This window comes from Takifugu flavidus, unplaced genomic scaffold (genome assembly GCF_003711565.1).
Source record: "Takifugu flavidus isolate HTHZ2018 unplaced genomic scaffold, ASM371156v2 ctg246, whole genome shotgun sequence".
NCBI lineage: Eukaryota > Metazoa > Chordata > Actinopteri > Tetraodontiformes > Tetraodontidae > Takifugu > Takifugu flavidus.
The window spans coordinates 27,398-51,298 of record NW_026621904.1 but is presented as its reverse complement, the minus strand read 5'-3'; the positions used below and the strand labels follow the sequence as shown (position 1 = coordinate 51,298).

General features: G+C 41.7%; 1 pseudogene and 6 gene segments (V, D, J or C); all 7 read right to left on the bottom strand.

Annotated features, from left to right (window-relative positions):
• Positions 1–1,307: 1,307 nt before the first annotated feature.
• On the bottom strand, positions 1,308–1,801 carry LOC130519928 (immunoglobulin heavy variable 3-30-3-like; annotated as a pseudogene).
• A 4,396-nt stretch (positions 1,802–6,197) lies between these two features.
• On the bottom strand, positions 6,198–6,876 carry LOC130519925 (Ig heavy chain V region 6.96-like). The segment is given in 2 exon segments: positions 6,198–6,706; positions 6,792–6,876. Coding segments are annotated over 2 exon segments (363 nt in total).
• A 4,314-nt stretch (positions 6,877–11,190) lies between these two features.
• Positions 11,191–11,847, bottom strand: LOC130519918 (immunoglobulin heavy variable 3-7-like). The segment is given in 2 exon segments: positions 11,191–11,702; positions 11,788–11,847. Coding segments are annotated over 2 exon segments (363 nt in total).
• A 750-nt stretch (positions 11,848–12,597) lies between these two features.
• Positions 12,598–13,208, bottom strand: LOC130519919 (Ig heavy chain V region 5A-like). The segment is given in 2 exon segments: positions 12,598–13,020; positions 13,110–13,208. Coding segments are annotated over 2 exon segments (345 nt in total).
• Positions 13,209–17,596: 4,388 nt separating this feature from the next.
• LOC130519921 (immunoglobulin heavy variable 3-30-3-like) lies at positions 17,597–18,144 on the bottom strand. The segment is given in 2 exon segments: positions 17,597–17,935; positions 18,020–18,144. Coding segments are annotated over 2 exon segments (366 nt in total).
• Positions 18,145–19,986: 1,842 nt separating this feature from the next.
• LOC130519924 (Ig heavy chain V region 186-1-like) lies at positions 19,987–20,681 on the bottom strand. The segment is given in 2 exon segments: positions 19,987–20,494; positions 20,583–20,681. Coding segments are annotated over 2 exon segments (513 nt in total).
• A 2,388-nt stretch (positions 20,682–23,069) lies between these two features.
• On the bottom strand, positions 23,070–23,670 carry LOC130519926 (Ig heavy chain V region 6.96-like). The segment is given in 2 exon segments: positions 23,070–23,512; positions 23,598–23,670. Coding segments are annotated over 2 exon segments (363 nt in total).
• Between the last annotated feature and the right edge of the window lie 231 nt (positions 23,671–23,901).

The window sequence follows — 23,901 nt, the reverse complement described above, 5'->3', positions numbered from 1 at the left end:
CTGAACTTGTTCTTCAGGGAAGCTTTATAATATGGGGTGGATACAGCCCAACTTCCAATCCACTCCAGTCCTTTCCCTGCAGGCTGTCTGATCCAGTTTGTAGCATAGCTGCTAACAGAATAGGAGACCTGACAGGTGATGGTCAGACGCTGACCTGGCTGCACAGTCACAGAGGCTGGCTGTGTCAACTGTTCACACTTCACACCTGTGGATGAAGAGCAGAAGATTGAATCAGTGGACTGTTCTGACCACAAAACACCAAACAGAAATCAGCTCAGGGTAGCAACAATGTTATGTTGTTTTATTTAACACTAAGTAGAAATATACAGGTAAATCTTTCATTCTTATTGTAAATAATTACTTGGGATTTGGATATGAATCACTGAGATTAAGAGTAATCAACTAAATGTTTGATAGAATTTTTTTTTTTTCGTAAAAAAAATCATATCAATTCTTCTTTACCATAGGTATAGAAATTAGGTCAATTTAAACTGAAAAAAATGCCGAGTGGTGAAGGTGAGTAGTTGGAAAATAGAAATGATAAACGTTAGTGTTAAAAATTGATTCTATGAGTGAATATTCCGTACATCAGATATATCAGATACTGACAATGTGTCATTGCACATTCATAGTACCTTCAGTCAATTCACCTCTGAATAAATGTTTTTATCATATTCAATCTAATTAATTGAACATCTGATGTCACTTGTTCCTATCTTTTTACAGTAAAATGGGATATTTTATCACAGACCATGAAAAAATGAGAATGAGACATCCTAGGACAAACACCTGAGGGCCCCCTAAAGTAATAAGTGAGAAGGAAGAAAAAAATCCAAAAGGCTGTTTTGAAATCTGCTGAACTGCATCGGTGATTCCAGGGAAATGGAAACAGTATTGGAGTCACCACAGTCCATTTTTAATCCTTTGGGTAGAGAAGATAGATTACCTGAGGTTAATTGTTTGTGAAAAAATATTGGACCATTGCACGTAAAAACAGTTGTAGAGAGTGATGGTGGATTAATGAGAAATAATAAATGTTCTGTTGATGATGGTTTATGCTAATTAAATGAAGATGATTTTCAGGGAAAATGACAAAATATTCATGTAGGCACTTTGCATTTTTTCGGTCAAAAGCAGTTGTAAAATAATTAAAAAAAACATTTTAAAGTGAGGTCATTAACAATTTAAAAGGCATTTATAATCAAATAAAGACAGTGTTCACTGTTCCCTTCTGCTCTCCACAGCAGTAAATATGAGTAGTGTGTGTTTTTGTACAGCTGCTGAACTGACTTCAGTCACTGTGACCATCGAGCACAATAATAAACAGCAGAATCTTCAGTCTTCAGGCTGTTCATCTGCAGATTCAGCTGTGCTCTGTTGTTGTCTCTGGAGATGATAAACCGGCCTTTGACTGACTCAGAGTAGTTACTGGCTGCTGCCATCATAGTAAATAAGACTGATCCACTCCAGTCCTTTTCCAGGAGCCTGTCTGACCCAGGCCATGTAGTAGCTGCTGAATGTGAATCCAGAGGCTGAACAGGTCAGTGTGTGAGATTCTCCAGGTCTTTTAACCACTGGTTCAGACTGGGTCAGAGTCTGAGCATCAACACCTGTTTAGAAGATGAAACATCAAGTTAATCAGATGATGACTAAAATCATGGTCTGTCAACAATCAGAATAAGTGAAGATCTTCACCTGCCCAGCAGATAGTTAGAAGCAGCAGTCCTGTCCTACAGTCCATCATGTTCAACTGTGTGTCCCCTCTTCTCTGTCCTCCTCTCTGCTCTCACATAAGTAGACGTGGAACACATCTGAGTTTTGCATCAACTCCTCCTCAGTAAACAACTGGATTTGATTGTGATGCCTCCTCCTCTTTGGATGTGTATTCATGTCGTCATTTCGTCCCACTGATGGTCCAGTAATCAGTGGTCTGAGGTTTTTTTCAGAGTAAATGTGTCCTGACAGTTGCTCTAAAAACAGTTAGAGTAAATATTAAACTTGCTCAGTCTTTACAACCAAAAATCTCCACAAGCGTGTTGCAAGCCGACGACTCCTAAGTCATGACTCCACATATTTTGACGTGGAACAGAATTTAGGAAATCAAGACGCGAGCTGACTGAAGAAGGAAGTAGGTGTGAAGAGAAACAAGCATGTTGATGCTGCCTCCAGGGTTCTCTCCACAGTCTTTTATCTTATTTTTAAAAGGCTCTCAAGACCACCATCCCTGGCTCTTATTGTATGTACTCTTCCAAGTTGTGTGTTGTGTTTGCTGGTTGTTGGCATGTTTCTTCTTGTCATTCTTCATTTTTCACTTGTGATCACATGATATTTCTGACTTGCAGGACAAGAATCTGTATGTATGGTTTGCTACGTTGAGGTTATCGGAGCACACTTAAAACATGAACAAAACAGTAAAAAGGAGATATTTCACATTTATGCAAAATTCTCTTGTAAAATAAAGAGATTGCTGTTGGGTCACTGACAAGCAGAAATTAATTGAAATGCAAAATTCAGACACAGGAGAAAGGAACAGATTCTTTCACAACTTTATTGAGCACAGGAGGCTGAACAAAAGAGTAGCTGACTCCAGAATCCAAAGAGGATCTCTTGTTTGACGTAGGACAAGTCTGGTAGGATGCTGAGCAGGGACGGGTGATGCCAGCACAGCTGCGGACAGGTGAAAGAGAGCACAGGTGAGGAAAAGACCACAAAGAATTTTCGGGCTAGTGAGTGCTAAGCAGATACCACTGGAGTTTTCTAACAAACTAGCGCCGAGCACAAGGACGGACCGGCCTTTAACTAGCAGCTGACGAGACGATGAGCCACAGCTGCGCCAATATAGTGGCAGAAAAAGGCCCCATCACCACTCTACTCAGCAGGGAGGAAAAGCAGACACACAGGGGACATGGGAAAGACAAAACCAAGGACAATTATGGGTTTAGAATGTTATTAATGGAGCATTCTCCAAGAGTCAAGGAGATTAACATTTGAGTCATTGAATTGATTTATACTTTAGGTCACACCATTGATCGTTCTATATGTTATATAGAGGTCACTCAAAAATATATTCTTAATTTTAACTGAGTTCATCTTTGTAAGAAAAAAATCCCTAAAAAGTTCTCCATAGTTTAAATGTTTTACTTGGAGTCTTCTCATGAAAAATGAAATGTTGGAAATATTTGAAAAAAAGATTGTAATTCAGTTTTTGAGAAGGAGCCACGTTTGTTGTCTGTGGAGGTTTTTGCACAGCTGTTCCTCTCTCTGGAGTCACTGTGGTTGTCGAGCGCAGAAGAAAACAGCAGAATCCTCTGCTGTCAGGCTGCTGATCTGCAGGTACTGAGTGCTGCTGGACACGTCTTCAGTCATCACGTAACCACTTTCGAAAGAGCTTCCATAGCTAGCAGAGTTTAAACCTGTGTTCATCAACCCGATCCACTCCAGAGCTTTCCCTGGTCTCTGTCGTATCCAGTGGATATAGTAGCTGGTCATGCGAAACCCTGAAATGGTGCAGGACATCTTCACTGTCTCTCCAGGTCTTTTTACTTCAGGCTGAGACTGATCCAGTCTTTCACTCCAAACACCTGAAAGACAATAGAAATACACCCAACAACCAGGTCAAGCCCATTCTGGACCTGTCCACAGAAGTAACAGCAGCCCTGATGTTCTCACCATGAACAGTGACAATGATCAGTAAACCTCTGATCACTGTGTTTCTCCATTATGTGCTGACACTGCAGTTCTGTGCTCTGATCTGAGCAGAACTGTGTAAAACTGCTCCAGGCTCCTGTCACAAGTTCCTGCTGTTTTTATAGGACAGGGAGAGTTTGCATAGACGTCCCTCTCTGGGACATTTTCATAAACACCCCAAGACAATCTGAAGAGAGACACTCAGAATCAGTCATCATGAAATGTATCCATGGTGATCCATTATATGTTTAATGAACTTGAGCCTGTATAATTTGTGTCACATGACTGTATTGATCACATTAGACTGAGTAGAAATGTAGACTTTTAAACATGTCTGCAGGGAGCGTTCTTTATTCTAGAATTGTTTGTTTCACTTGTTTGTTTCATCAATTCATCATTTCTTTATGCTCTAAAATGTTTTCTTTTGTTTTCATGGTTTATAGATGTTTGTGCACCTCATCTGTGTCTGCAGCCTCCTCATTCTCTGCTGTCATAGAGTTACTAAAGTATGTTTGTGTCATTAAAACTTGTTCAAGGCATCATTTTGGTTAATGCCAGTGAGTCTGGAAGCTGGATGAGATCAAGTCAGTCAAAACGTGCTGAAACACAAATCAGCATTATCTCCATCATTCTTCAGTGTTGAGAGTCCTCATTTCTTTCTCTCTCTCCATCTGACTCTCTTGCTCACACACACACACACACAAACACGCACACACACACCACATGCACAATCCTTTCCCTATCTTTGTTTGTATTTAGAGACATAATTTATTTCAAAGCTTCCTACCCAACCATAACTATACGAACTCATCCTGAGCAAATGGGCCCAACTTCACAAACAGGTCCTCCCATTGTCAGTAGATTGAGGATTGTGTTATTCAATATGTATTAAATAGCAGTGATGTGCGGTGAGGTTCATGGCTGGTGAGGCACTGACTCCTCAAGAGTCAGATTTACGATGGTAAGAACTGAAAAAAGCATCTTATTTCACCATTTTTCCAACAGCATACAACGACTGATAATGCGTCATATCCCATCAGCATTCCTGTTTCAATTACACTCACAATCCAACACAAACATATACACAGGAACATATTTGTCCTATAAAGAACTTTCTTTTATAGCTATGGATAGAGCACCCATCTTGCGTTTTAAGAAATTCATATATTCTGTGAACAAATTAAAGTGCAGAGATGTGTGCAGCAGAAATTTAATTTTGACCAACAGTAAAAATTTCTGTTATTTTTCAAACTTTAAATTCTGTCTTCAATAAATTTTAATAAAGTTTGCCTATAAAATGATCACAAAAAAAAAATAATTCTTTAAGGACAGGATTGCCTCTGTTGAAGCAGCACTGCAGCGAGAAAGCACCTGCCAGCTTGCGTCCGCCCCTTGAGTTGAGGCAGAGTACTGCACGCCTCACCTGCTGACTTTTCTCTGCACTCTGCTGTGCGATCAGCAGGAATATTTCTCTCACACATGCATGTAAAGTTCATATTAGCGATATGCTGAGGAACAAAAACTGGCACACGTCATGCAACCCAGTTTGTAGTGGATCATGCAGTCAGACGTGAGGCACAATTCACCTCTGTCTCACCCGGGGTTTCTGCCCTGATTTGATCGGTAAAACTCAAATTCGGCACTTTTAACTCAAGAAAATGGACACAATGTGTAGTCATACTCTAAATTAATTTTTAACACATGTCATTGGAAAATATTAATATTATTTATGTACACTTTCTTTTTTCTTTTTTGGTCAGGGAGGCACTGTCCACATGTTTCTTGTTATCCAGGCTGTCTCTTCTCCACGTTCTCTGCCGGTTTGATGTGAAATCTTTGGTCATCCGTTCAACTCAGTTTTCATTCCCGCAGTCATAGTTTCAGATGTCATTTCTTTGCTCATCAGCGCTGTCTCTCTGCCTGCAGACCTGCCAACACCATCTGCTCCTGCTCGTCTCTCTCAGCCTAAATCCTGACTCACTGTGCTTCTTTTCCTGTTGGATATTTTCACTCTGGTCCCGTTCAGTCAGATCCTGTAATTGTTTTCCAACAAATTCCATAAAAGAACACAACTAAATCCAGATAAATTTTTGGTTCAATCTATTCCTCCGAATTTATTTAATGTTGCAAATAAGGTTGTGAAATCAGTTGAATTTTTGCAGGAGTGTGGTGATTAATAAAGTTGTCATTGTACCATTTTTTATTATAGTTTGTTCGGAAATAAGATAGAGTTCAGGTTAATTGTTTTCGGTCAAAGATTGGACCATTGCAGGTTAAAAATAACTTACAGAAAAATGCTGGATCAACAAGAATTTATCAGCTGTTGTTGAAGTGAACTATTCCATAAGAATAATTGATGTTAAATGAAGGTAGTGGGAAGAGTTCATCTAAAATATGCAGATACTCCAAAAAACCTCGAGGTGAATCAGTCAAAACTATGCTTAATTTACCATCAATACAATGTAATTGAGCTACCAGAATATTATATTATTGAGGGGGAAATGTGATGTATTTGTTACTGATGGGTTTAATAAATGCATAAACATACACATAGTTTGTAAATTATTAAAAAGTAAGGAGGTAAATTAAAAATATAAAAGGCAGAAATTATTAAAATAAAAACAGTATTCAGTGTGCAGTTCTGCACTTCATAGCAGTAAATACGAGAAGTGTGTGTTTTTGTACAGCTGCTGAACTGACTTCAGTCACTGTGACCATCGAGCACAATAATAAACAGCAGAATCTTCAGTCTTCAGGCTGTTCATCTGCAGATTCAGCTGTGCTCTGTTGTCGTCTCTGGAGATGATAAACCGGCCTTTGACTGACTCAGAGTAGTACTTAGGGCTGCTACTGGTGCCGATTAAAGCGATCCACTCCAGTCCTTTTCCAGGAGCCTGTCTGACCCAGACCATGTAGTAGCTGCTGAATGTGAATCCAGCGGCTGAACAGGTCAGTGTGTGAGATTCCCCAGGTCTTTTAACCACTGGTTCAGACTGGGTCAGAGTCTGAGCATCAACACCTGTTTAGAAGATGAAACATCAAGTTAATCAGATGATGACTAAAATCAAAGTCTGTCAACAATCAGAATGAGTGAAGATCTTCACCTGCCCAGCAGATAGTTAGAAGCAGCAGTCCTGTCCTACAGTCCATCATGTTCAACTGTGTGTCCCCTCTTCTCTGTCCTCCTCTCTGCTCTCACATAAGTAGACGTGGAACACATCTGAGTTTTGCATCGACTCCTCCTCACTAAAGAACTGGATTTGATTGTGATGCCTCCTCCTCTTTGGAGGATGTGAGCCAATGATCTCAGACTTTTTAAAACCTTTAAATTAATGGTTCGTTAGTGGTCCAAGGACTAAGGACTAAGTGGTGCTTGTTATCAGTCCTATTCCAGCTGCTAATTCTGTTTTTTTTTGTTGTTGTTTTTTTAATGCAGAAAGGCCTTTAGAACATCTCGAGGGAGAACTCTGAGATGTGGGAATTTAAACGGATTCCAGATTTCAGTCACTGACATTGAAGTATTTTCAGGCACGTAAAACAACTCTTTCTTCAATATTTAATCAATATTAATAAACAAGGACAGAATTTTGTCCATAAGTCTTCATTTGATCATGAATGTTTGGGTAACAATATTAAACACTGATATATGTTTAAAATTGTGACCTAGTGTGTGTTCTTTAAATTTTGGATGTATGTTGAGATTAACTGTTGTGATCATTGATGAAATTACTGAGTAACACATTTATTTTTCTGCTCTGTCCTTGTGAAACTACTTCTCATATCCATGATTTTTTCTTGCAGAATATTGAGGCTAAAATGTTTAGGATTCTGTAAAAGCAGTTTTGAATATATTAAGTAATTTTAATGAATGTATCCGTATCAAAACTCTTCTATATTTTAATAGTGTCTTTTAAATTGTTCTGTTCTAAAAGTATTGATCTAAAGCAACTTTCCTCAACATTTCAAAGTCAACCATGTTGAGGTGATTAATCATTCCTGGTGTGACAGCGCCCCCTCTGGTGATGATGTGTTGATGCTCCGAGGGGTTTTTGTTCAGCTCCACTGATGCTTTGTGTTATTGTGTATCTGGCACAGTAATACACAGCAGTGTCTTCAGGCTGCACATTCACTCCATTTAGAGTCACTGTGTTGCTGGAAGAGTCCAAACTGATGCTGAACTTGTTCTTCAGGGAAGCTTTGTAAACTGGGTTGTATCCAACACGATGGTATCCAATCCACTCCAGTCCTTTCCCTGCAGGCTGTCTGATCCAGCTTGTGTAATAGCTGCTAACAGAATAGGAGACCTGACAGGTGATGGTCAGACGCTGACCTGGCTGCACAGTCACAGAGGCTGGCTGTGTCAACTGTTCACACTTCACACCTGTGGATGAAGAGCAGAAGATTGAATCAGTGGACGTAGAGGGAACAGTCAGGGTGATCACACTGTCAGTGTCTCTGGCTCAGTCAGACTCACAGGATCCAGCTGCCAACAGCAGCAGCAGAGCTACAGAGAACATGGTTGGTATTGAAGCTGATCTGATGGGAGCTTCTCTTCTTCTGCTGCAGCTAACAGCAGGATGTCAAGTCTTTATAGCAGATGGACAGGAAGTTCCCTTTGCATAGCGAAGAACTCTGACAGGATATAAAAGAAGCACCAACTGTTCTGACCACAAAACCCAAACAGAAATCAGCTCAGGGTAGAAACAATGTTATGTTGTTTATTTCACACTAAGTAGAATATATATAGTTAAATCTTTCATTCTTATTGTAAATAATTACTTGCGATTTGAATATGAATCACTGAGATTAAGAGTAATCAACTAGACAGAAATTTCTTTTTGATATCGGTGTGTCAGTGATTACATCATGTTTCATTTTAGTATAAATAAATTTAGATTTCTTAGTAAGAAAAAATCTCCTTTACCAATGTAAACAGAAATTAATTACTGTATTTATAATACCTTCAGTCAATTCACCTCTGAATAAATGTTTTTATCATATTCAATCTAATTAATTGAACATCTGATGTCACTGATTTGACTGTCAATTGTTTTTGTCTTTTTACAGTCAAACAGGATTTGTATCACAGACCAGAATGAGACATCCTCGGACAGACACCTGAGGGACCCCTAAAGTAACAAGTGAGAAGGAAGAAAAAAATCCAAAAGGCTGTTTTGAAATCTGCTGAACTGCATCAGTGATTGCAGGACAATGGAAACAGTATGGGAGTCACCACAGTCCATTTTTAAATCCTTTGGGTAGAGAAGATAGATTACCTGAGGTTAATTGTTGATGACCAAATATTGGAGCATTGAAGGTAAAACAGTTGTAGAGAGTGATGGTGGATCAATGAGAATTAATACATGTTCAGTTGATGATAGTTTATGTTAATTAAATGAAATGACTTTAAAGTAAATTACAAATTAGTCATGTAGGCACTTTACATTAATTTTGGTTAAAAGCAGTAGTAAAATTTAAATAATTTAAATAACATTTAAAAGGCATGCATTATTAAAATAAAGACAGCGTTCACTTCAGCTCTTCACAGCAGTAAATATGAGAAGTGTGTGTTTTTGTACAGCTGCTGAACTGACTTCAGTCACTGTGACTCTCGAGCACAATAATAAACAGCAGAATCTTCAGTCTTCAGGCTGTTCATCTGCAGATTCAGTTGTGCTCTGTTGTTGTCTCTGGAGATGATAACCGGCCTTTGACTGACTCAGAGTAGTACTTGTCGCTGCACTGGGCTGCTGATACGACTGATCCACTCCAGTCCTTTTCCAGGAGCCTGTCTGACCCAGACCATCCAGTAGCTGCTGAACGTGAATCCAGAGGCTGAACAGGTCAGTGTGTGAGATTCTCCAGGTCTTTTAACCACTGGTTCAGACTGGGTCAGAGTCTGAGCATCAACACCTGTTTAGAAGATGAAACATCAAGTTAATCAGCTGATGACAAAAAGTCTGTCAACAATCAGGATGAGTGAAGATCTTCACCTGCCCAGCAGATAGTTAGAAGCAGCAGTCCTGTCCTACAGTCCATCATGTTCAACTGTGTGTCCCCTCTTCTCTGTCCTCCTCTCTGCTCTCACATAAGTAGACGTGGAGCACATCTGAGTTTTGCATCGACTCCTCCTCACTTTCATTTGCACAGCATCAATTTGATTGTTACTTTTTGAGTTACTCTTAAAATAAATATATTTTTTCCCTGTTTTGAACTGATTTTTACAGTTGAACGTGTTGAAATAATAACTTCTTAATGATAACTAATAATTTCTGAACAACTATTCTTTCAAGCCAGATTAACAGTACTCAATTTTCTGCATTGAAATTATTTTAAGGTTGAACAAGACTTATACCAGAATCTAATCTGACTTTTTTTTATGCTTGATAATAAATGTGAAGATATTGCCTTTTTTTTTTTAGTATGATTGTATTACTGCTGCTAATATTCCTGTGCTGGGATGGATTGTTCAAGTGATGATCTTGACTCAAAAACAAGAAATGAAAAACCACATCAACTGTCACACTGAGACATCTGACTTTGTGTGTTCTGCTGCTGCCACCTTTTGGTCTAAATGGACAAATCCTGTGGAATTTCAGAAAAGCCTCTCTGCTCTCTTCAACCAGTGTGTTTGGCACAGTAATACACAGCAGAGTCCTCCAGATTTAGACTGAACAGTCTCAGATAAGCCATACTGTTGATGTTGTCTTTACTGATTTCTATACATCCTTTCACACTGCCAGCATAGTCGTTACTGCTGGTATCAGTGAATCCTTCACCGATCGACTCCAGTCCTTTTCCAGGATCCTGTCTGATCCAGTTCATACTAGACCTACGGTAAATGTGAAGTCAGATCTCCGTCAGGACAGATGCAGAGTCTCCAGTGCTTTTAAATGACCGAACTGGAAGGAATGGACTGGAATGACTGAACTGGAAACATGCACTGGTGTGTTCTTGCTTAGGTTAGACACTGAATGTTCTTATTTAGTCATCATCCAAGCACTGACTGCTCATACTGAGTTTTGAGCGACATGTTTGCGTTGTGTAAAGATAAGTTGTCTGCTTTGCCTCTGAAGCCTCAGGAATAGTTTGCTCTGGAAACACATGATATGTATAGGATGGACCTGGACAGAAGTAAAAACTGAATATTAGCATTCGGCAGAGACCATAAGGCATCATTTCAAGTCCAAACTGCTCCAGTTGGTGAGTGTTCAGGTACCTTGGAGACCGGAGGCGGTGCTACTGCAACTTATGTCCCAAGCAACTGATGATTGGGTTTAATTCACTACTATGTATATTCTGGGCTGCATCTTCTGGTCTCTGAGTCACTTTTTTGGCATGAACACACAGACAGGTACCTTCTGAGCAAAAGGTCTAATTTTGTTCAAAGTTCAAAAACTCCTGTCAACATGAGCCAAAAATGAATACATTTTCTTTTGATGATAGTATCTCATACTTAAATTAAGATGGCATTAAGGGAAAATTGCAAATAATTCATGTTGGCACCATTTTTTATGCTATTTATTGTTCAAAATAATCATGAAATCATTATTTTTTTAAGATAATTTAAAAGTAAAAAGGTAATTTAACAAATTAAAAGGCAGAAAATGACAGATCAGAGTATTCAGTGTGCAGTTCTGCTCTTCACAGCAGCGAATATGAGAAGTGTGTGTTTTTGTACAGCTGCTGAACTGACTTCATTCACTGTGACTCTCGAGCACAATAATAAACAGCAGAATCTTCAGTCTTCAGGCTGTTCATCTGCAGATTCAGCTGTGCTCTGTTGTTGTCTCTGGAGATGAGAAACCGGCCTTTGACTGACTCAGAGTAGTACTGGCTGCTGCCATCATATTTGATATCACTGATCCACTCCAGTCCTTTTCCAGGAGCCTGTCTGACCCAGCTCATCCAGTAGCTGCTGAATGTGAATCCAGAGGCTGAACAGGTCAGTGTGTGAGATTCTCCAGGTCTTTTAACCACTGGTTCAGACTGAGTCAGAGTCTGAGCATCAACACCTGTTTAGAAGATGAAACATCAAGTTAATCAGCTGATGACGAAAATCAAAGTGTGTCAACAATCAGGATGAGTGAAGATCTTCACCTGCCCAGCAGATAGTTAGAAGCAGCAGTCCTGTCCTACAGTCCATCATGTTCAACTGTGTGTCCCCTCTTCTCTGTCCTCCTCTCTGCTCTCACATAAGTAGACGTGGAACACATCTGAGGTTTGCATCGACTCCTCCTCAGTGAAGAACTGGATTTGATTGTGATGCCTCCTCCTCTTTGGATGATGTGAGCCAATGATCAAGACACTTTAAATCTTGTCCAATTAATGATGCACTAGTGGTCCTAGTAATGATTTGTGAGGTACCCCACACTTCACACTCAGCAGTTCTCGTCCAGCTGAAAATCAATTTTAGTGTACAACAAGAATGTCTAAAGGGAGAATCATGAGATCAGGGATTTTCAATGAATTTGTGACATCATTTAATCGATTTTTAAAAATACACCTTTTTTTCCATGAGTCATCAATGATCATGAATGTTTGAGTAACAATTTTAAACACTGATCTCTAAAAAAAAAGGGTTCTGGGTGTGTGCTTTTATTTTGGGTGAAAGTTGAAATTAACTGTTGAGATCATTGAAATTACAGAGAAACAAATACATTGTTGCTGCATTATCCTTATGAAACAATTTTAAATGCATGTGAAATTCACTTGTATCATAATGAGATCAGAAGTTCAGCATTCAACGAAATCAGTCATCATATATGTTTTAGGTCATTTGGTCTTTATTTGTGCAAAAGGAATCCAAAAACATTTTCTCATTTTGTAGTTCATTTTTACTACAAAAAACATTGAAGGTTTCCTACAGGTTTTATATTTACTTTAAATTCTGAGGTAAAAATCTTCTTCTCAAACTTTCTGCCTCAACGTTGTTGTCATGATTCATTCCTGGTGTGACAGCGCCCCCTCTGGTGATGTTGTGTTGATGCTCTGAGGGGTTTTTGTTCAGCTCCACTGATGGTTTGTGTCATTGTGACTCTCTGGCACAGTAATACACAGCAGTGTCTTCAGGCTGCACATTCACTCCATTTAGAGTCACTGTGTTGCTGGAAGAGTCTAAACTGATGCTGAACTTGTTCTTCAGGGAATCTTTGTAGTTGGAGGCTCCAGTATATTTCCGTCCAATCCAGTCCAGTCCTTTCCCTGCAGGCTGTCTGATCCAGTGTGTGTAATAGCTGCTAACAGAATAAGAGACCTGACAGGTGATGGTCAGACTCTGACCTGGCTGCACAGTCACAGAGGCTGGCTGTGTCAACTGTTCACACTTCACACCTGTGAAACAACAAAGAAAATGCTGATTATAAAATCACACTCAAACAGATCAACTGCTGACTTTGACAAATCCACAGAAAGAGACTCACATCCAGCTGCCAACAGCAGCAGCAGAGCTGCAGAGAACATGGTTAATGGTGAAAGTCAGGTGCAGAGAACTCCACTGACAGTCTGATGTGATGGTTTTATAGCTGAGGAACAAAAAAGAACTCTGAATTTGCATAGAATCAAACATGTGAAGCATCACTGTTGATCTGACTGGAGCCAATAGAAAAGTGGAAACCTACAGTCAAATCATGTTTTACATATAAAGGTCTGCTGTTAGTTACCTTATTAAGATTAAGATGTACTTTATTCATCCCCGCAGGGAAATTGAATTGTAACCTATTAAAATATTCATGAAATTCCTATTTAAGGTTTTGTGGAAATTTACTATGAAATCTACTGTGAAACTTCCTGTGTAGCACAAGTTTATCATGTAACTTTGAATCACTAGAACTGACTTATGCATATACTGAAGAATGTGCGTACGTGCAGGCATTTAATCACACTTCTTGGTGCCACTTTGTGACTGGCTCATGAGGTACCAGAACTTACATAGAACATAATCATTTAAGGTAATAAGATGGCGTCGTCAGTTAATCATATGACCATTTGAACACTGTTGCTAACTTTTCTGCTGAATATAAACCAACACCCAAAAAGGTCCATTTTTTTATCTGTTGGCAGACGGAGAATGTTTCTCTCGTATTGTGAAAAGGCCCACAAATGTGTCTAATAAACTTTTTACTGAAGATCACGGATTCTCTGGTCGTTTCACGGTCCGAACCTGCGAAGCAGATTTGCAACAGTTTCTTCCTGTTAAAGGGGAGGTTTTCCTGCCACTGTTGCTAGTTAGGGTCAGGCCCTGGGATTCTGTGAAGTTCCTCAAAACAATTTAGAATGTAACAGACGGTATATGAATAAAGTGTCACAGCCCCTTTTCCCCAGTTCCCTCCTGTCCCAGTACTTTTCCACTGCCCTGCTCACAACACACCCTCTGATCACCACACCTGCTCTCAGTCACTGATCACACACCTGCCCTCACTCATCAATCAGCTCACCTACCAGTATACTGTATATTCTCCAGCCTCACACTCACTCAGTGCCAGATTGTTCTTCTGCTGCTTCATGCGAGACTTTCCAGCATTGTTTCCCTGCCGGATTACCCGTTACCAACCCTGCCTGTCTTCGTTCTGCCTGCCTTGCCTGTTCCCCGGACAACCTACCTGCTTTCTGCCCCTGACTACGACTTCTGCCTCAGCGTCTCTGGTTCCTGTCTCCTCACCTGGTTTAGACTTCTCCGCCCGGCCCCGACTTCGCTGCTGCTCGCCCCACTCCCCGAGCCTGCAACCCATAGACTTTGTGTGGGCCCGGAGCCTGAAGAACGGACTATTTCCTATGTGTCGTTGTCTGCCTGAGTTCCTGTTTGCCCGTGTGTTAATAAAAGGCATTACTACGGTCCAGCTTTCCAGAGTGCTGCATTTGGGTCCAAACTGCACCCGTCACAGTACAATCTGGCCCTACATGGACCCAGCACACTCGTCACCACCTCAGTCTCGTTTGGACCAAGTGGAGGGAAGGCTCCAACAATTCAAGGCCCAGCTAGCCTCCAATGCTGCGGAGGCTCGGCAGACAGCCTCGGTCCTGGAGCGGGCATTAATGTCAGTAGCCACCCAGGTCCAACAGCTGGTGGTCTCAGTGTCACAACCGGCCGCTCCTGTTCCTGCTCCCCCACCAGGCACTGCTCCAGAGCCCCGGTGGGAACCCCAGAGCGTTATTCTGGGGACCCAGAGGGCTGCAATCCGTTCCTCACGAACTGTTCAATCCTGTTTGCTCTGCAGCCCTACACCTTCGCCTCGGAGGCAGCGAAGGTCGCCTTTACCATCAATCACCTGACTGGCAGAGCATGCCTGTGGGGAACGGCAGAGTGGGAGAGGGGCACGCCAGCCTGTTCCTCTTTCCAGGCCTTCTCTGCGGAACTTCGTAAGGTTTTTGGGCCTGTTTCTCTGGGCCCGGATGCCACCGGGGGACTCATGAGCGTGAAGCAGGGAAGTCGGCCCATTGCTGACTACGCTATCGACTTCCATACCCGGGCCCGGTTAGTGACTGGAACCCAGCAGCCCAGTGCGACGCCTTCCTCAATGGGCTAGCGCCATACATAAAGGATGCGTTGGTTCCCTTTGATCTTCCGCCCTCCCTTGATGGACTCATCAAGCTGACTTCTAGGCTGGACGGGCGCATCCAGGCAAGGAGAAGAGAGCTACGCCAGGGAGAGGCGGCGCAACCGGTCGTCTGCCCGCCTGCGAGGATCTCCAGCCGCCTCCAACCTTCTCACAGGGCCCGCATCTGGGGGGGCCGAACCCATGCAGGTGGGACGCACCAGCCTGACTCCTGCGGAGCGAGAGCGATGACAACAGGGGAACCTCTGTCTCTCCTGCGGATAGGCTGGGCACTTTGTCTCTCATTGCCCAGTAAAAGGGGAGGGCTCAGCAGTAGACGGGGGCGTACTGCTGAGCCGGACTCAAGACTCTGCCCCCTGCCCACGGCCATTGTTTCACGTCCGGCTTCTGTTGGCGGGGGGCTCTCACACCCTCGCCACCTTCATAGACTCCGGGGCTGATGTCAGCCTGATCGATGAGGAGCTTGCCGTCCAGCTGGGTATCGACCGGGTTCCGTTACCACATTCAGTTCCCCAGCGCCCTGGATGGCCATCTCCTAGGGACTGTCACTCACCAGACCACGCCCATCCACATGCTTCTGTCGGGCAACCACCACGAGACCATACAATTCCACGTCCTGAAGTCACCTCACCTCCCACTCATCCTTGGTTACCCCTGGCTCCGTCGTCACAATCCCCACATTGACTGGGCGACGGGTTCCATTCTGGGGTGGAGTTCCTCCTGTCACCAGGTCTGCCTTAATCAAGCTGCCGCGCCTCTATCAGTCGAATCCATTCCGGCCCCCGACCTGTCTGCGGTACCCTCCGAGTACCATGACTTCCGGGAGGTGTTCAGCAAGGCTAAGGCTACCTCCCTGCCCCCTCATCGACCCTACGACTGCGCCATAGACCTTCAGCCCGGCACCACGCCTCCCAAGGGTCGCCTCTACTCACTGTCTGCGCCAGAAAGAGAGGCCATGGAGGTCTACATTAATGACGCTCTGGCTACCGGGATTATCCGTCCCTCCTCATCGCCTGCTGGGGCAGGGTTCTTCTTGTGGAGAAAAAGGACAGGTCCCTGAGGCCCTGCATCGACTACAGGGGCCTCAATGAGATCACGGTCAAGAATCGATACCCTCTCCCACTCATCGCTTCAGCCTTTGAGCTGCTTCAGGGGGCCATGGTCTTCACCAAGTTGGATCTCCGCAATGCCTACCACCTAGTCCGGATCCGGGAGGGGGACGAGTGGAAGACCGCCTTCAACACACCCACTGGACACTATGAGTACCTGGTCATGCCTTTCGGCCTTACTAATGCCCCGGCCGTATTCCAGGCACTCATTAATGACATTTTGAGAGACATGCTCAACAAGACTGTGTTTGTCTACCTGGACGACATCCTGATCTTCTCCCGTTCCAAGGAGGAACACGTGCATCATGTCCAGGCCGTCCTCCAACGCCTGCTGGAGAACTCGCTGATTGTCAAGGCCGAGAAGTGTGAATTCCATGCTACCACTCCGTCTCTTTCCTGGGATACATTATCGGTCAAGGCAGTGTGGAGATGGACCCCTCCAAGGTCTCTGCCGTCACCTCCGGGCCCATCCCCGAGTCCCGGAAACAGCTGCAACGGTTCCTGGGTTCCTGCACCCGTCACATAAAGATTGACTGATTGGTTGATTGATGGATTGAAATAAATCTCACTTTAACTTGGATGTTTGTATTTGTTCCTGTCTTAACTTTCAACAGTGAAAAAGGATATTGCATCATAGACCAAGAATGAGTCGTCCCAAGACAGACACCTGAGACCTCGCAAAAGAAACAGGTGGGAAAGACAACAAAAAATCCAAAAGAGAGCTATGAAATGTATTGAACTGCATCAGGGATTCCAGGGAAATAGAAACAGTTTTGCAATCACCTTAGTCCATTTTAAAATAGTTTTGATAGAGGTTAATTGTAGCTGAACAAACATAGGACCATTGCAGGTGAAAAGTGATTGGAGAGAGTGCTGGCGGGTGAAGGGGTAAAAATGTCAATGCTTAAAACCCTGAGTTCGCTAAGTCTCAGCCTTAACCAGCCAACAGTGAAGGCCATGTGTGTGTATTCATAATGTTTAAGCTATTATTCCTCATATATTCATCCCAAATAGTCAACATTAATCATCGTAGCTCTGATCCATTCAAGCATGTACTGGTGTATTGTGTTGTATTGTATTGTTATCTTTGGCTAAAAATAGTTAATGAATTATGTGAATTTATAGGATTTATTAAAAATAAAAAGGTAATATAATAATATGGATTTAAAACGCCTAAAATAATACAATTGTCAGTGTTCAATTCTGCTCTTCACAGCAGTAAATATAAGAAGTGTTTGTTTTTGTACAGCTGCTGAACTGACTTCAGTCACTGTGCGTATCGAGCACAATAATAAACAGCAGAATCTTCAGTCTTCAGGCTGTTCATCTGCAGATTCAGCTGTGCTTTGTTGTTGTCTCTGGAGATGATAAACCGGCCTTTGACTGACTCAGAGTAGTACTGGCTGCTGCCACTGCCGCTGCTGATATAAGCGATCCACTCCAGTCCTTTTCCAGGAGCCTGTCTGACCCAGTGCATCGCATAGCTGCTGAATGTGAATCCAGAGGCTGAACAGGTCAGTGTGTGAGATTCTCCAGGTCTTTTAACCACTGGTTCAGACTGGGTCAGAGTCTGAGCATCCACACCTGTTTAGAGATGAAACATCAAGTTAATCAGATGATGACTAAAATCATGGTCTGTCAACAATCAGAATAAGTGAAGATCTTCACCTGCCCAGCAGATAGTTAGAAGCAGCAGTCCTGTCCTACAGTCCATCATGTTCAACTGTGTGTCCCCTCTTCTCTGTCCTCCTCTCTGCTCTCACATAAGTAGACGTGGAACACATCTGAGTTTTGCATCGACTCCTCCTCAGTAAACAACTGGATTTGATTGTGATGCCTCCTCCTCTTTGGATGATGTGAGCCTATGATCTCAGCCTTTTTAAACCTTTAAATTAATGGTTCGTTAGTGGCCCAAGGACTAAGGACTAAGTGGTGCTTGTTATCAGTCCTATTCCAGCTGCTAATTCTGTTTTTTTGGGGGTTTTTTTAATGCAGAAAGGCCTTTAGAACATCTCGAGGGAGAACTCTGAGATGTGGGAATTTAAACGGATTCCAGATTTCAGTCACTGACATTGAAGTATTTTCAGGCACGTAAAACAACTCTTTCTTCAATATTTAATCATTATTAATAAACAAGGACAGAATTTTGTCCATAAGTCTTCATTTGATCATGAATGTTTGGGTAACAATATTAAACACTGATATATGTTTAAAATTGTGACCTAGTGTGTGTTCTTTAAATTTTGGATGTATGTTGAGATTAACTGTTGTGATCATTGATGAAATTACTGGGTAATACATTTATTGTTGCTGCTCTGTCCTTGTGAAACTACTTCTCATATCCATGATTTTTTTTGCAGAATATTGAGGCTAAAATGTTTAGGATTCTGTAAAAGCAGTTTTGAATATATTAAGTAATTTTAATGAATGTATCCGTATCAAAACTCTTCTATATTTAATAGTTTCTTTTAAATTGTTCTGTTCTAAAAGTATTGATCTAAAGCAACTTTCCTCAACATTTCAAAGTCAACCATGTTGAGGTGATTAATCATTCCTGGTGTAACAGCGCCCCCTCTGGTGATGATGTGTTGATGCTCCGAGGGGTTTTTGTTCAGCTCCACTGATGCTTTGTGTTATTGTGTATCTGGCACAGTAATACACAGCAGTGTCTTCAGGCTGCACATTCACTCCTTTAGAGTCACTGTGTTGCTGGAAGAGTCCGAACTGATGCTGAACTTGTTCTTCAGGGAAGCTTTATAATATTGGGTGGATACAGCCCAACTTCCAATCCACTCCAGTCCTTTCCCTGCAGGCTGTCTGATCCAGTGTGTCCAGTAGCTGCTAACAGAATAAGAGACCTGACAGGTGATGGTCAGACGCTGACCTGGCTGCACAGTCACAGAGGCTGGCTGTGTCTACTGTTCACCCTTCACACCTGTGAAACAACAAAGACAATACTGATTATAAAATCACACTCAAACAGATCAACTGCTGACTTTGACAAATCCACAGAGAGAGACTCACATCCAGCTGCCAACAGCAGCAGCAGAGCTGCAGAGAACATGGTTAATGTTGAAAGTCAGGTGCAGAGAACTCCACTGACAGTCTGATGTGATGGTTTTATAGATGAGGAACAAAGAAGAACTCTGAATTTGCATCGAATCAAACATGTGAAGCATCACTGTTGATCTAACTGGAGCCAATAGGAGAGTGGAAACCTACAGTCAAATCATGTTTTACATGTGAAGTTCAGCACATGCAAAACAGTTTTGGAAGAATACAGATTTATTTCACAAGATCAAACCAATCAATGGATCTGATGAGGAGGACAAGAAAAAAATCCAAAAGAAAGCTCTGAAATCTAATAAACTGCATCAGGGATCAAACCAATCAATCAATCTCGGAGAGGAAAAAAGTCAAACTTTGAGGACAGCAGCCCAAACCAAAACACAAGATAACCCGGTCAAAGACATGAGGGGCCCACTGGACACTTTAACAAAACACTCTCTGGTACAGGATGGATGGAGAAGTGGTTTAATACACAAGGACGGGCAAAGATGATGAGACACAAATGAGGGACATGACAGTAATTAGTATCTTAACAGGACAGAGCAAGACAACAAGCAGAACAAAATAAATAAAATAATAAACAAACACAGGAGAGTCTAAAACATTATGTCTATTTATGTGCACCTAAGAAAGAAACTGCTGGAAATACTTTGAAAAACTTTCCTGGTAAATCTTTATGAAGATTGTAATTCAGTTTTTGAGAAGGAGACATGTTTGTTGTCTGTGGAGGTTTTTGCACAGCTGTTCCTCTCTCTGGAGTCACTGTGTTTCTCCGAGCACAGAAGAAAACAGCAGAATCCTCTGCTGTCAGGCTGCTGATCTGCAGGTACTGAGTGCTGCTGGACACGTCTTCAGTCATCACGTAACCACTTTTGAAAGAGCTTCCATAGATAGCAGAGTTTGAACCTGTATCCATCCTCCCGATCCACTCCAGAGCTTTCCCTGGTCTCTGTCGTATCCAGTGGATATAGTAGCTGGTCATGTCAAACCCTGAAATGGTGCAGGACATCTTCACTGTCTCTCCAGGTCTTTTTACTTCAGGCTGAGACTGATCCAGTCTTTCACTCCAAACACCTGAAAGACAATAGAAATACACCCAACAACCAGGTCAAGCCCATTCTGGACCTGTCCACAGAAGTAACAGCAGCCCTGATGTTCTCACCGTGAACAGTGACAATGATCAGTAAACCTCTGATCACTGTGTTCTCCATTATGTGCTGACACTGCAGTTCTGTGCTCTGATCTGAGCAGAACTGTGTAAAACTGCTCCAGGCTCCTCAAGTTCCTGCTGTTTTTATAGGACAGGGAGAGTTTGCATAGACGTCCCTCTCTGGGACATTTTCATAAACACCCCAAGACAATCTGAAGAGAGACACTCAGAATCATTCATCATGAAATGTATCCATGGTGATCCATTATATGTTTAATGAACTTGAACCCGTATAAATTGTGTCACATGACTGTTTTGATCACATTAGACTGAGCAGAAATGTAGACTTTTAAACATGTCTGCAGGGAGCGTTCTATATTCTAGAATTTAACCTGTCGTACATCTGATCACAGACAATCATCATTATCATCATCATCATCATCATCATCATCATCATCATCATCATCATCATCATCATCCCACTTGTTTGTTTCATCAATTCATTATTTTCTTTATGTTCTAAAATGCTTTTCTTCTGTTTGTTTTCATGGTTTATAGATGTTTGTGCACCTGATCTGTGTCTTCAGCCCTCCTCATTATCTGCTGTCACAGAGTTACTAAAGTATGTTTGTGTCATTAAAACTTGTTCAAGGCATCATTTTGGTTATGCCAGTGAGTCTGGAAGCTGGATGAGATCAAGTCAAAACGTGTGGAAACACAAATCAGCATTATCTCCATCATTCTTCAGTGTTGAGAGTCCTCATTTCTTTCTCTCTCTCCGTCTGACTCTCTTACTCACACACACACACACACACACACACACACACATACACACACACACACACGCACACACACACATGCACAATCCTTTCCCTATCTTTGTTGGTATTTAGAGACATCATTTATTTCAAAGCTCCCTACCCAACCATAACTATACCAACTCATCCTGAGATGTGTGCAGCACAAATTTAATTTTGACCAACAGTAAAACTTTGTTATTTTTTAAACTTTAAAATCTGTTCTTCAATAAGTTTTAATAAAGTTTGCCTATTAAAGTGATGGTCCCATCTGATCCTGTAATTTTTTTTCACCAAATTCAATGAATAAGATACAAGAATATGCAAATCAACTTTAATAATTAGACAGACAGAGAGACAGGTTGATCAATAAGCAACCAATTGTTCATCCAAACACATTGTTATTGAAGGATGAACAAGACTTTTAACAAAATGTAATATGTCTGATTTTTATGCTTGATATTAAAGGTGAAGATATTGTCTTTTTCTTTTTAGCATGATTGTATTACTGCTGCTAATATTCCTGTGATGGAATGGATTTTTTAAGTGTTGATCTTGACTCAAAAATAGGAAATGAAAAACCACATCAACTGTCACACTGAGACATCTGACTTTGTGTGTTCTGCTCCCACCTTTTGGTCTAAATGTAGAAATAACCTGTGGAATTTCAGAAAAGCCTCTCTACTATCTTCACCCAGTGTTTTTTGGGACTGTAATGCACAGCAGAGTCCACCTGATTTAGAGTGGACAGTTTCAGATAAGCCATACTGTTGATGTTGTCTTCAGTGATTTCTATACATCCTTTCACACTGTCCTTTTCCAGGATCCTGTCTGATCCAGTTCATTCTACACCTAAATGTGGAGTCAGATCTCCTTCAGGACAGATGGAGGGTCTCCCATGCTTTTAATGACCGAATTGGAAGGAATGGACTCCATACTGTGACCTGAACCACCTGTAGAGAGGAAATGACATTTAGAAGAAAGTTGTTGGTCTGGGAGAGTCACCGTCTCTCAGCAGTGTCAGACAGCAGCAGAACTCACAGGACAGAGAGTCAGTGAGCAGCATCAGCAGAGAGAGTGTTCAACATACTGATGCTGGAGATGTGACCTGTCATGGAGCAGAGAGAACAAGAGCAGTCAGCAGGACAGACGTCCACCAGACACTGAAGATTTGCATCAGGGTATCAGGAGGACAGGCTCAAACAGGCTCAAACAGGCTCCAGGAAACCATTCAACAGTTAGTACTCCTCTAATGACTGTTTGACCCAAAGACTAACAATTCAGCAAATGGTAAATAATATTTTTGAAGAGTTTGGATGGGGAAAATATCTAAAAACACATTCATTCAAAACAAGAATATTTACTGGTTTGTTTATTCATTCATTATCTAACAAAACTTAAAAGATGAGATCATCCCATTTTTTTGAAGAAACAGGAATGACGCCTCACAGTGTTCATTTTGTTGTGAGCAGTACTGGTAAAACTGCTCCAAGCTTCTTTCAAACGTTCCTGGTGCGTTTCAAGAACAAAAAGTTTGTGCAGACCTCCCTCTCTGTTACATTTGTTGCAAGGCACAAAAAATCTTAAGGAAGAAGGCGTTGAAAGCAATCTTGGTGTGAAGGCGCCTCTTGTGGAGATCTTGTTTTGATGCTCTGAGGGTTTTGATCAGCTCCCCGATAAATATTCAGTTATTCTTGAAAAATTTGTGATGTTATTTTCTCATTTATTTGAAAAGGAAATAATTGTATTTTGAAAGAAGAGGAAATATAGATGTGATCAGACCAGGAAATATGAGGTGTGTGTTTTTGTACAGCTGCTGAACTGACTTCACTCACTGTGACCATCGAGGACAATAATAAACAGCAGAATCTTCAGTCTTCAGGCTGTTCATCTGCAGATTCAGCTGTGCTCTGTTGTTGTCTCTGGAGATGATAAACCGGCCTTTGACTGACTCAGAGTAGTACTTGTAGTTGCTGCCGCTGCTGATAGCATAAATCCACTCCAGTCCTTTTCCAGGAGCCTGTCTGACCCAGGCCATGTAGTAGCTGCTGAATGTGAATCCAGAGGCTGAACAGGTCAGTGTGTGAGATTCTCCAGGTCTTTTAACCACTGGTTCAGACTGGGTCAGAGTCTGAGCATCAACACCTGTTTAAAAGATGAAACATCAAGTTAATCAGCTCATGACAAAAATCAAAGTGTGTCAACAATCAGGATGAGTTAAGATCTTCACCTGCCCAGCAGATAGTTAGAAGCAGCAGTCCTGTCCTACAGTCCATCATGTTCAACTGTGTGTCCCCTCTTCTCTGTCCTCTCTGCTCTCACATAAGTAGACGTGGAGCACATCTGAGTTTTGCATCAACTCCTCCTCAGTTTCATTTGCACAGCATCAATTCGATTCTCACTTTTTTGAGTTTTTCTCAAAATAAATATTTTTTATTTACCAGTTTTAAAACAATTGTGACAGCTTAATTCACATGATTTCAGTCATGAATTTTTAAAATTATTTTCACGTAATATTTAACACAATAAATAAG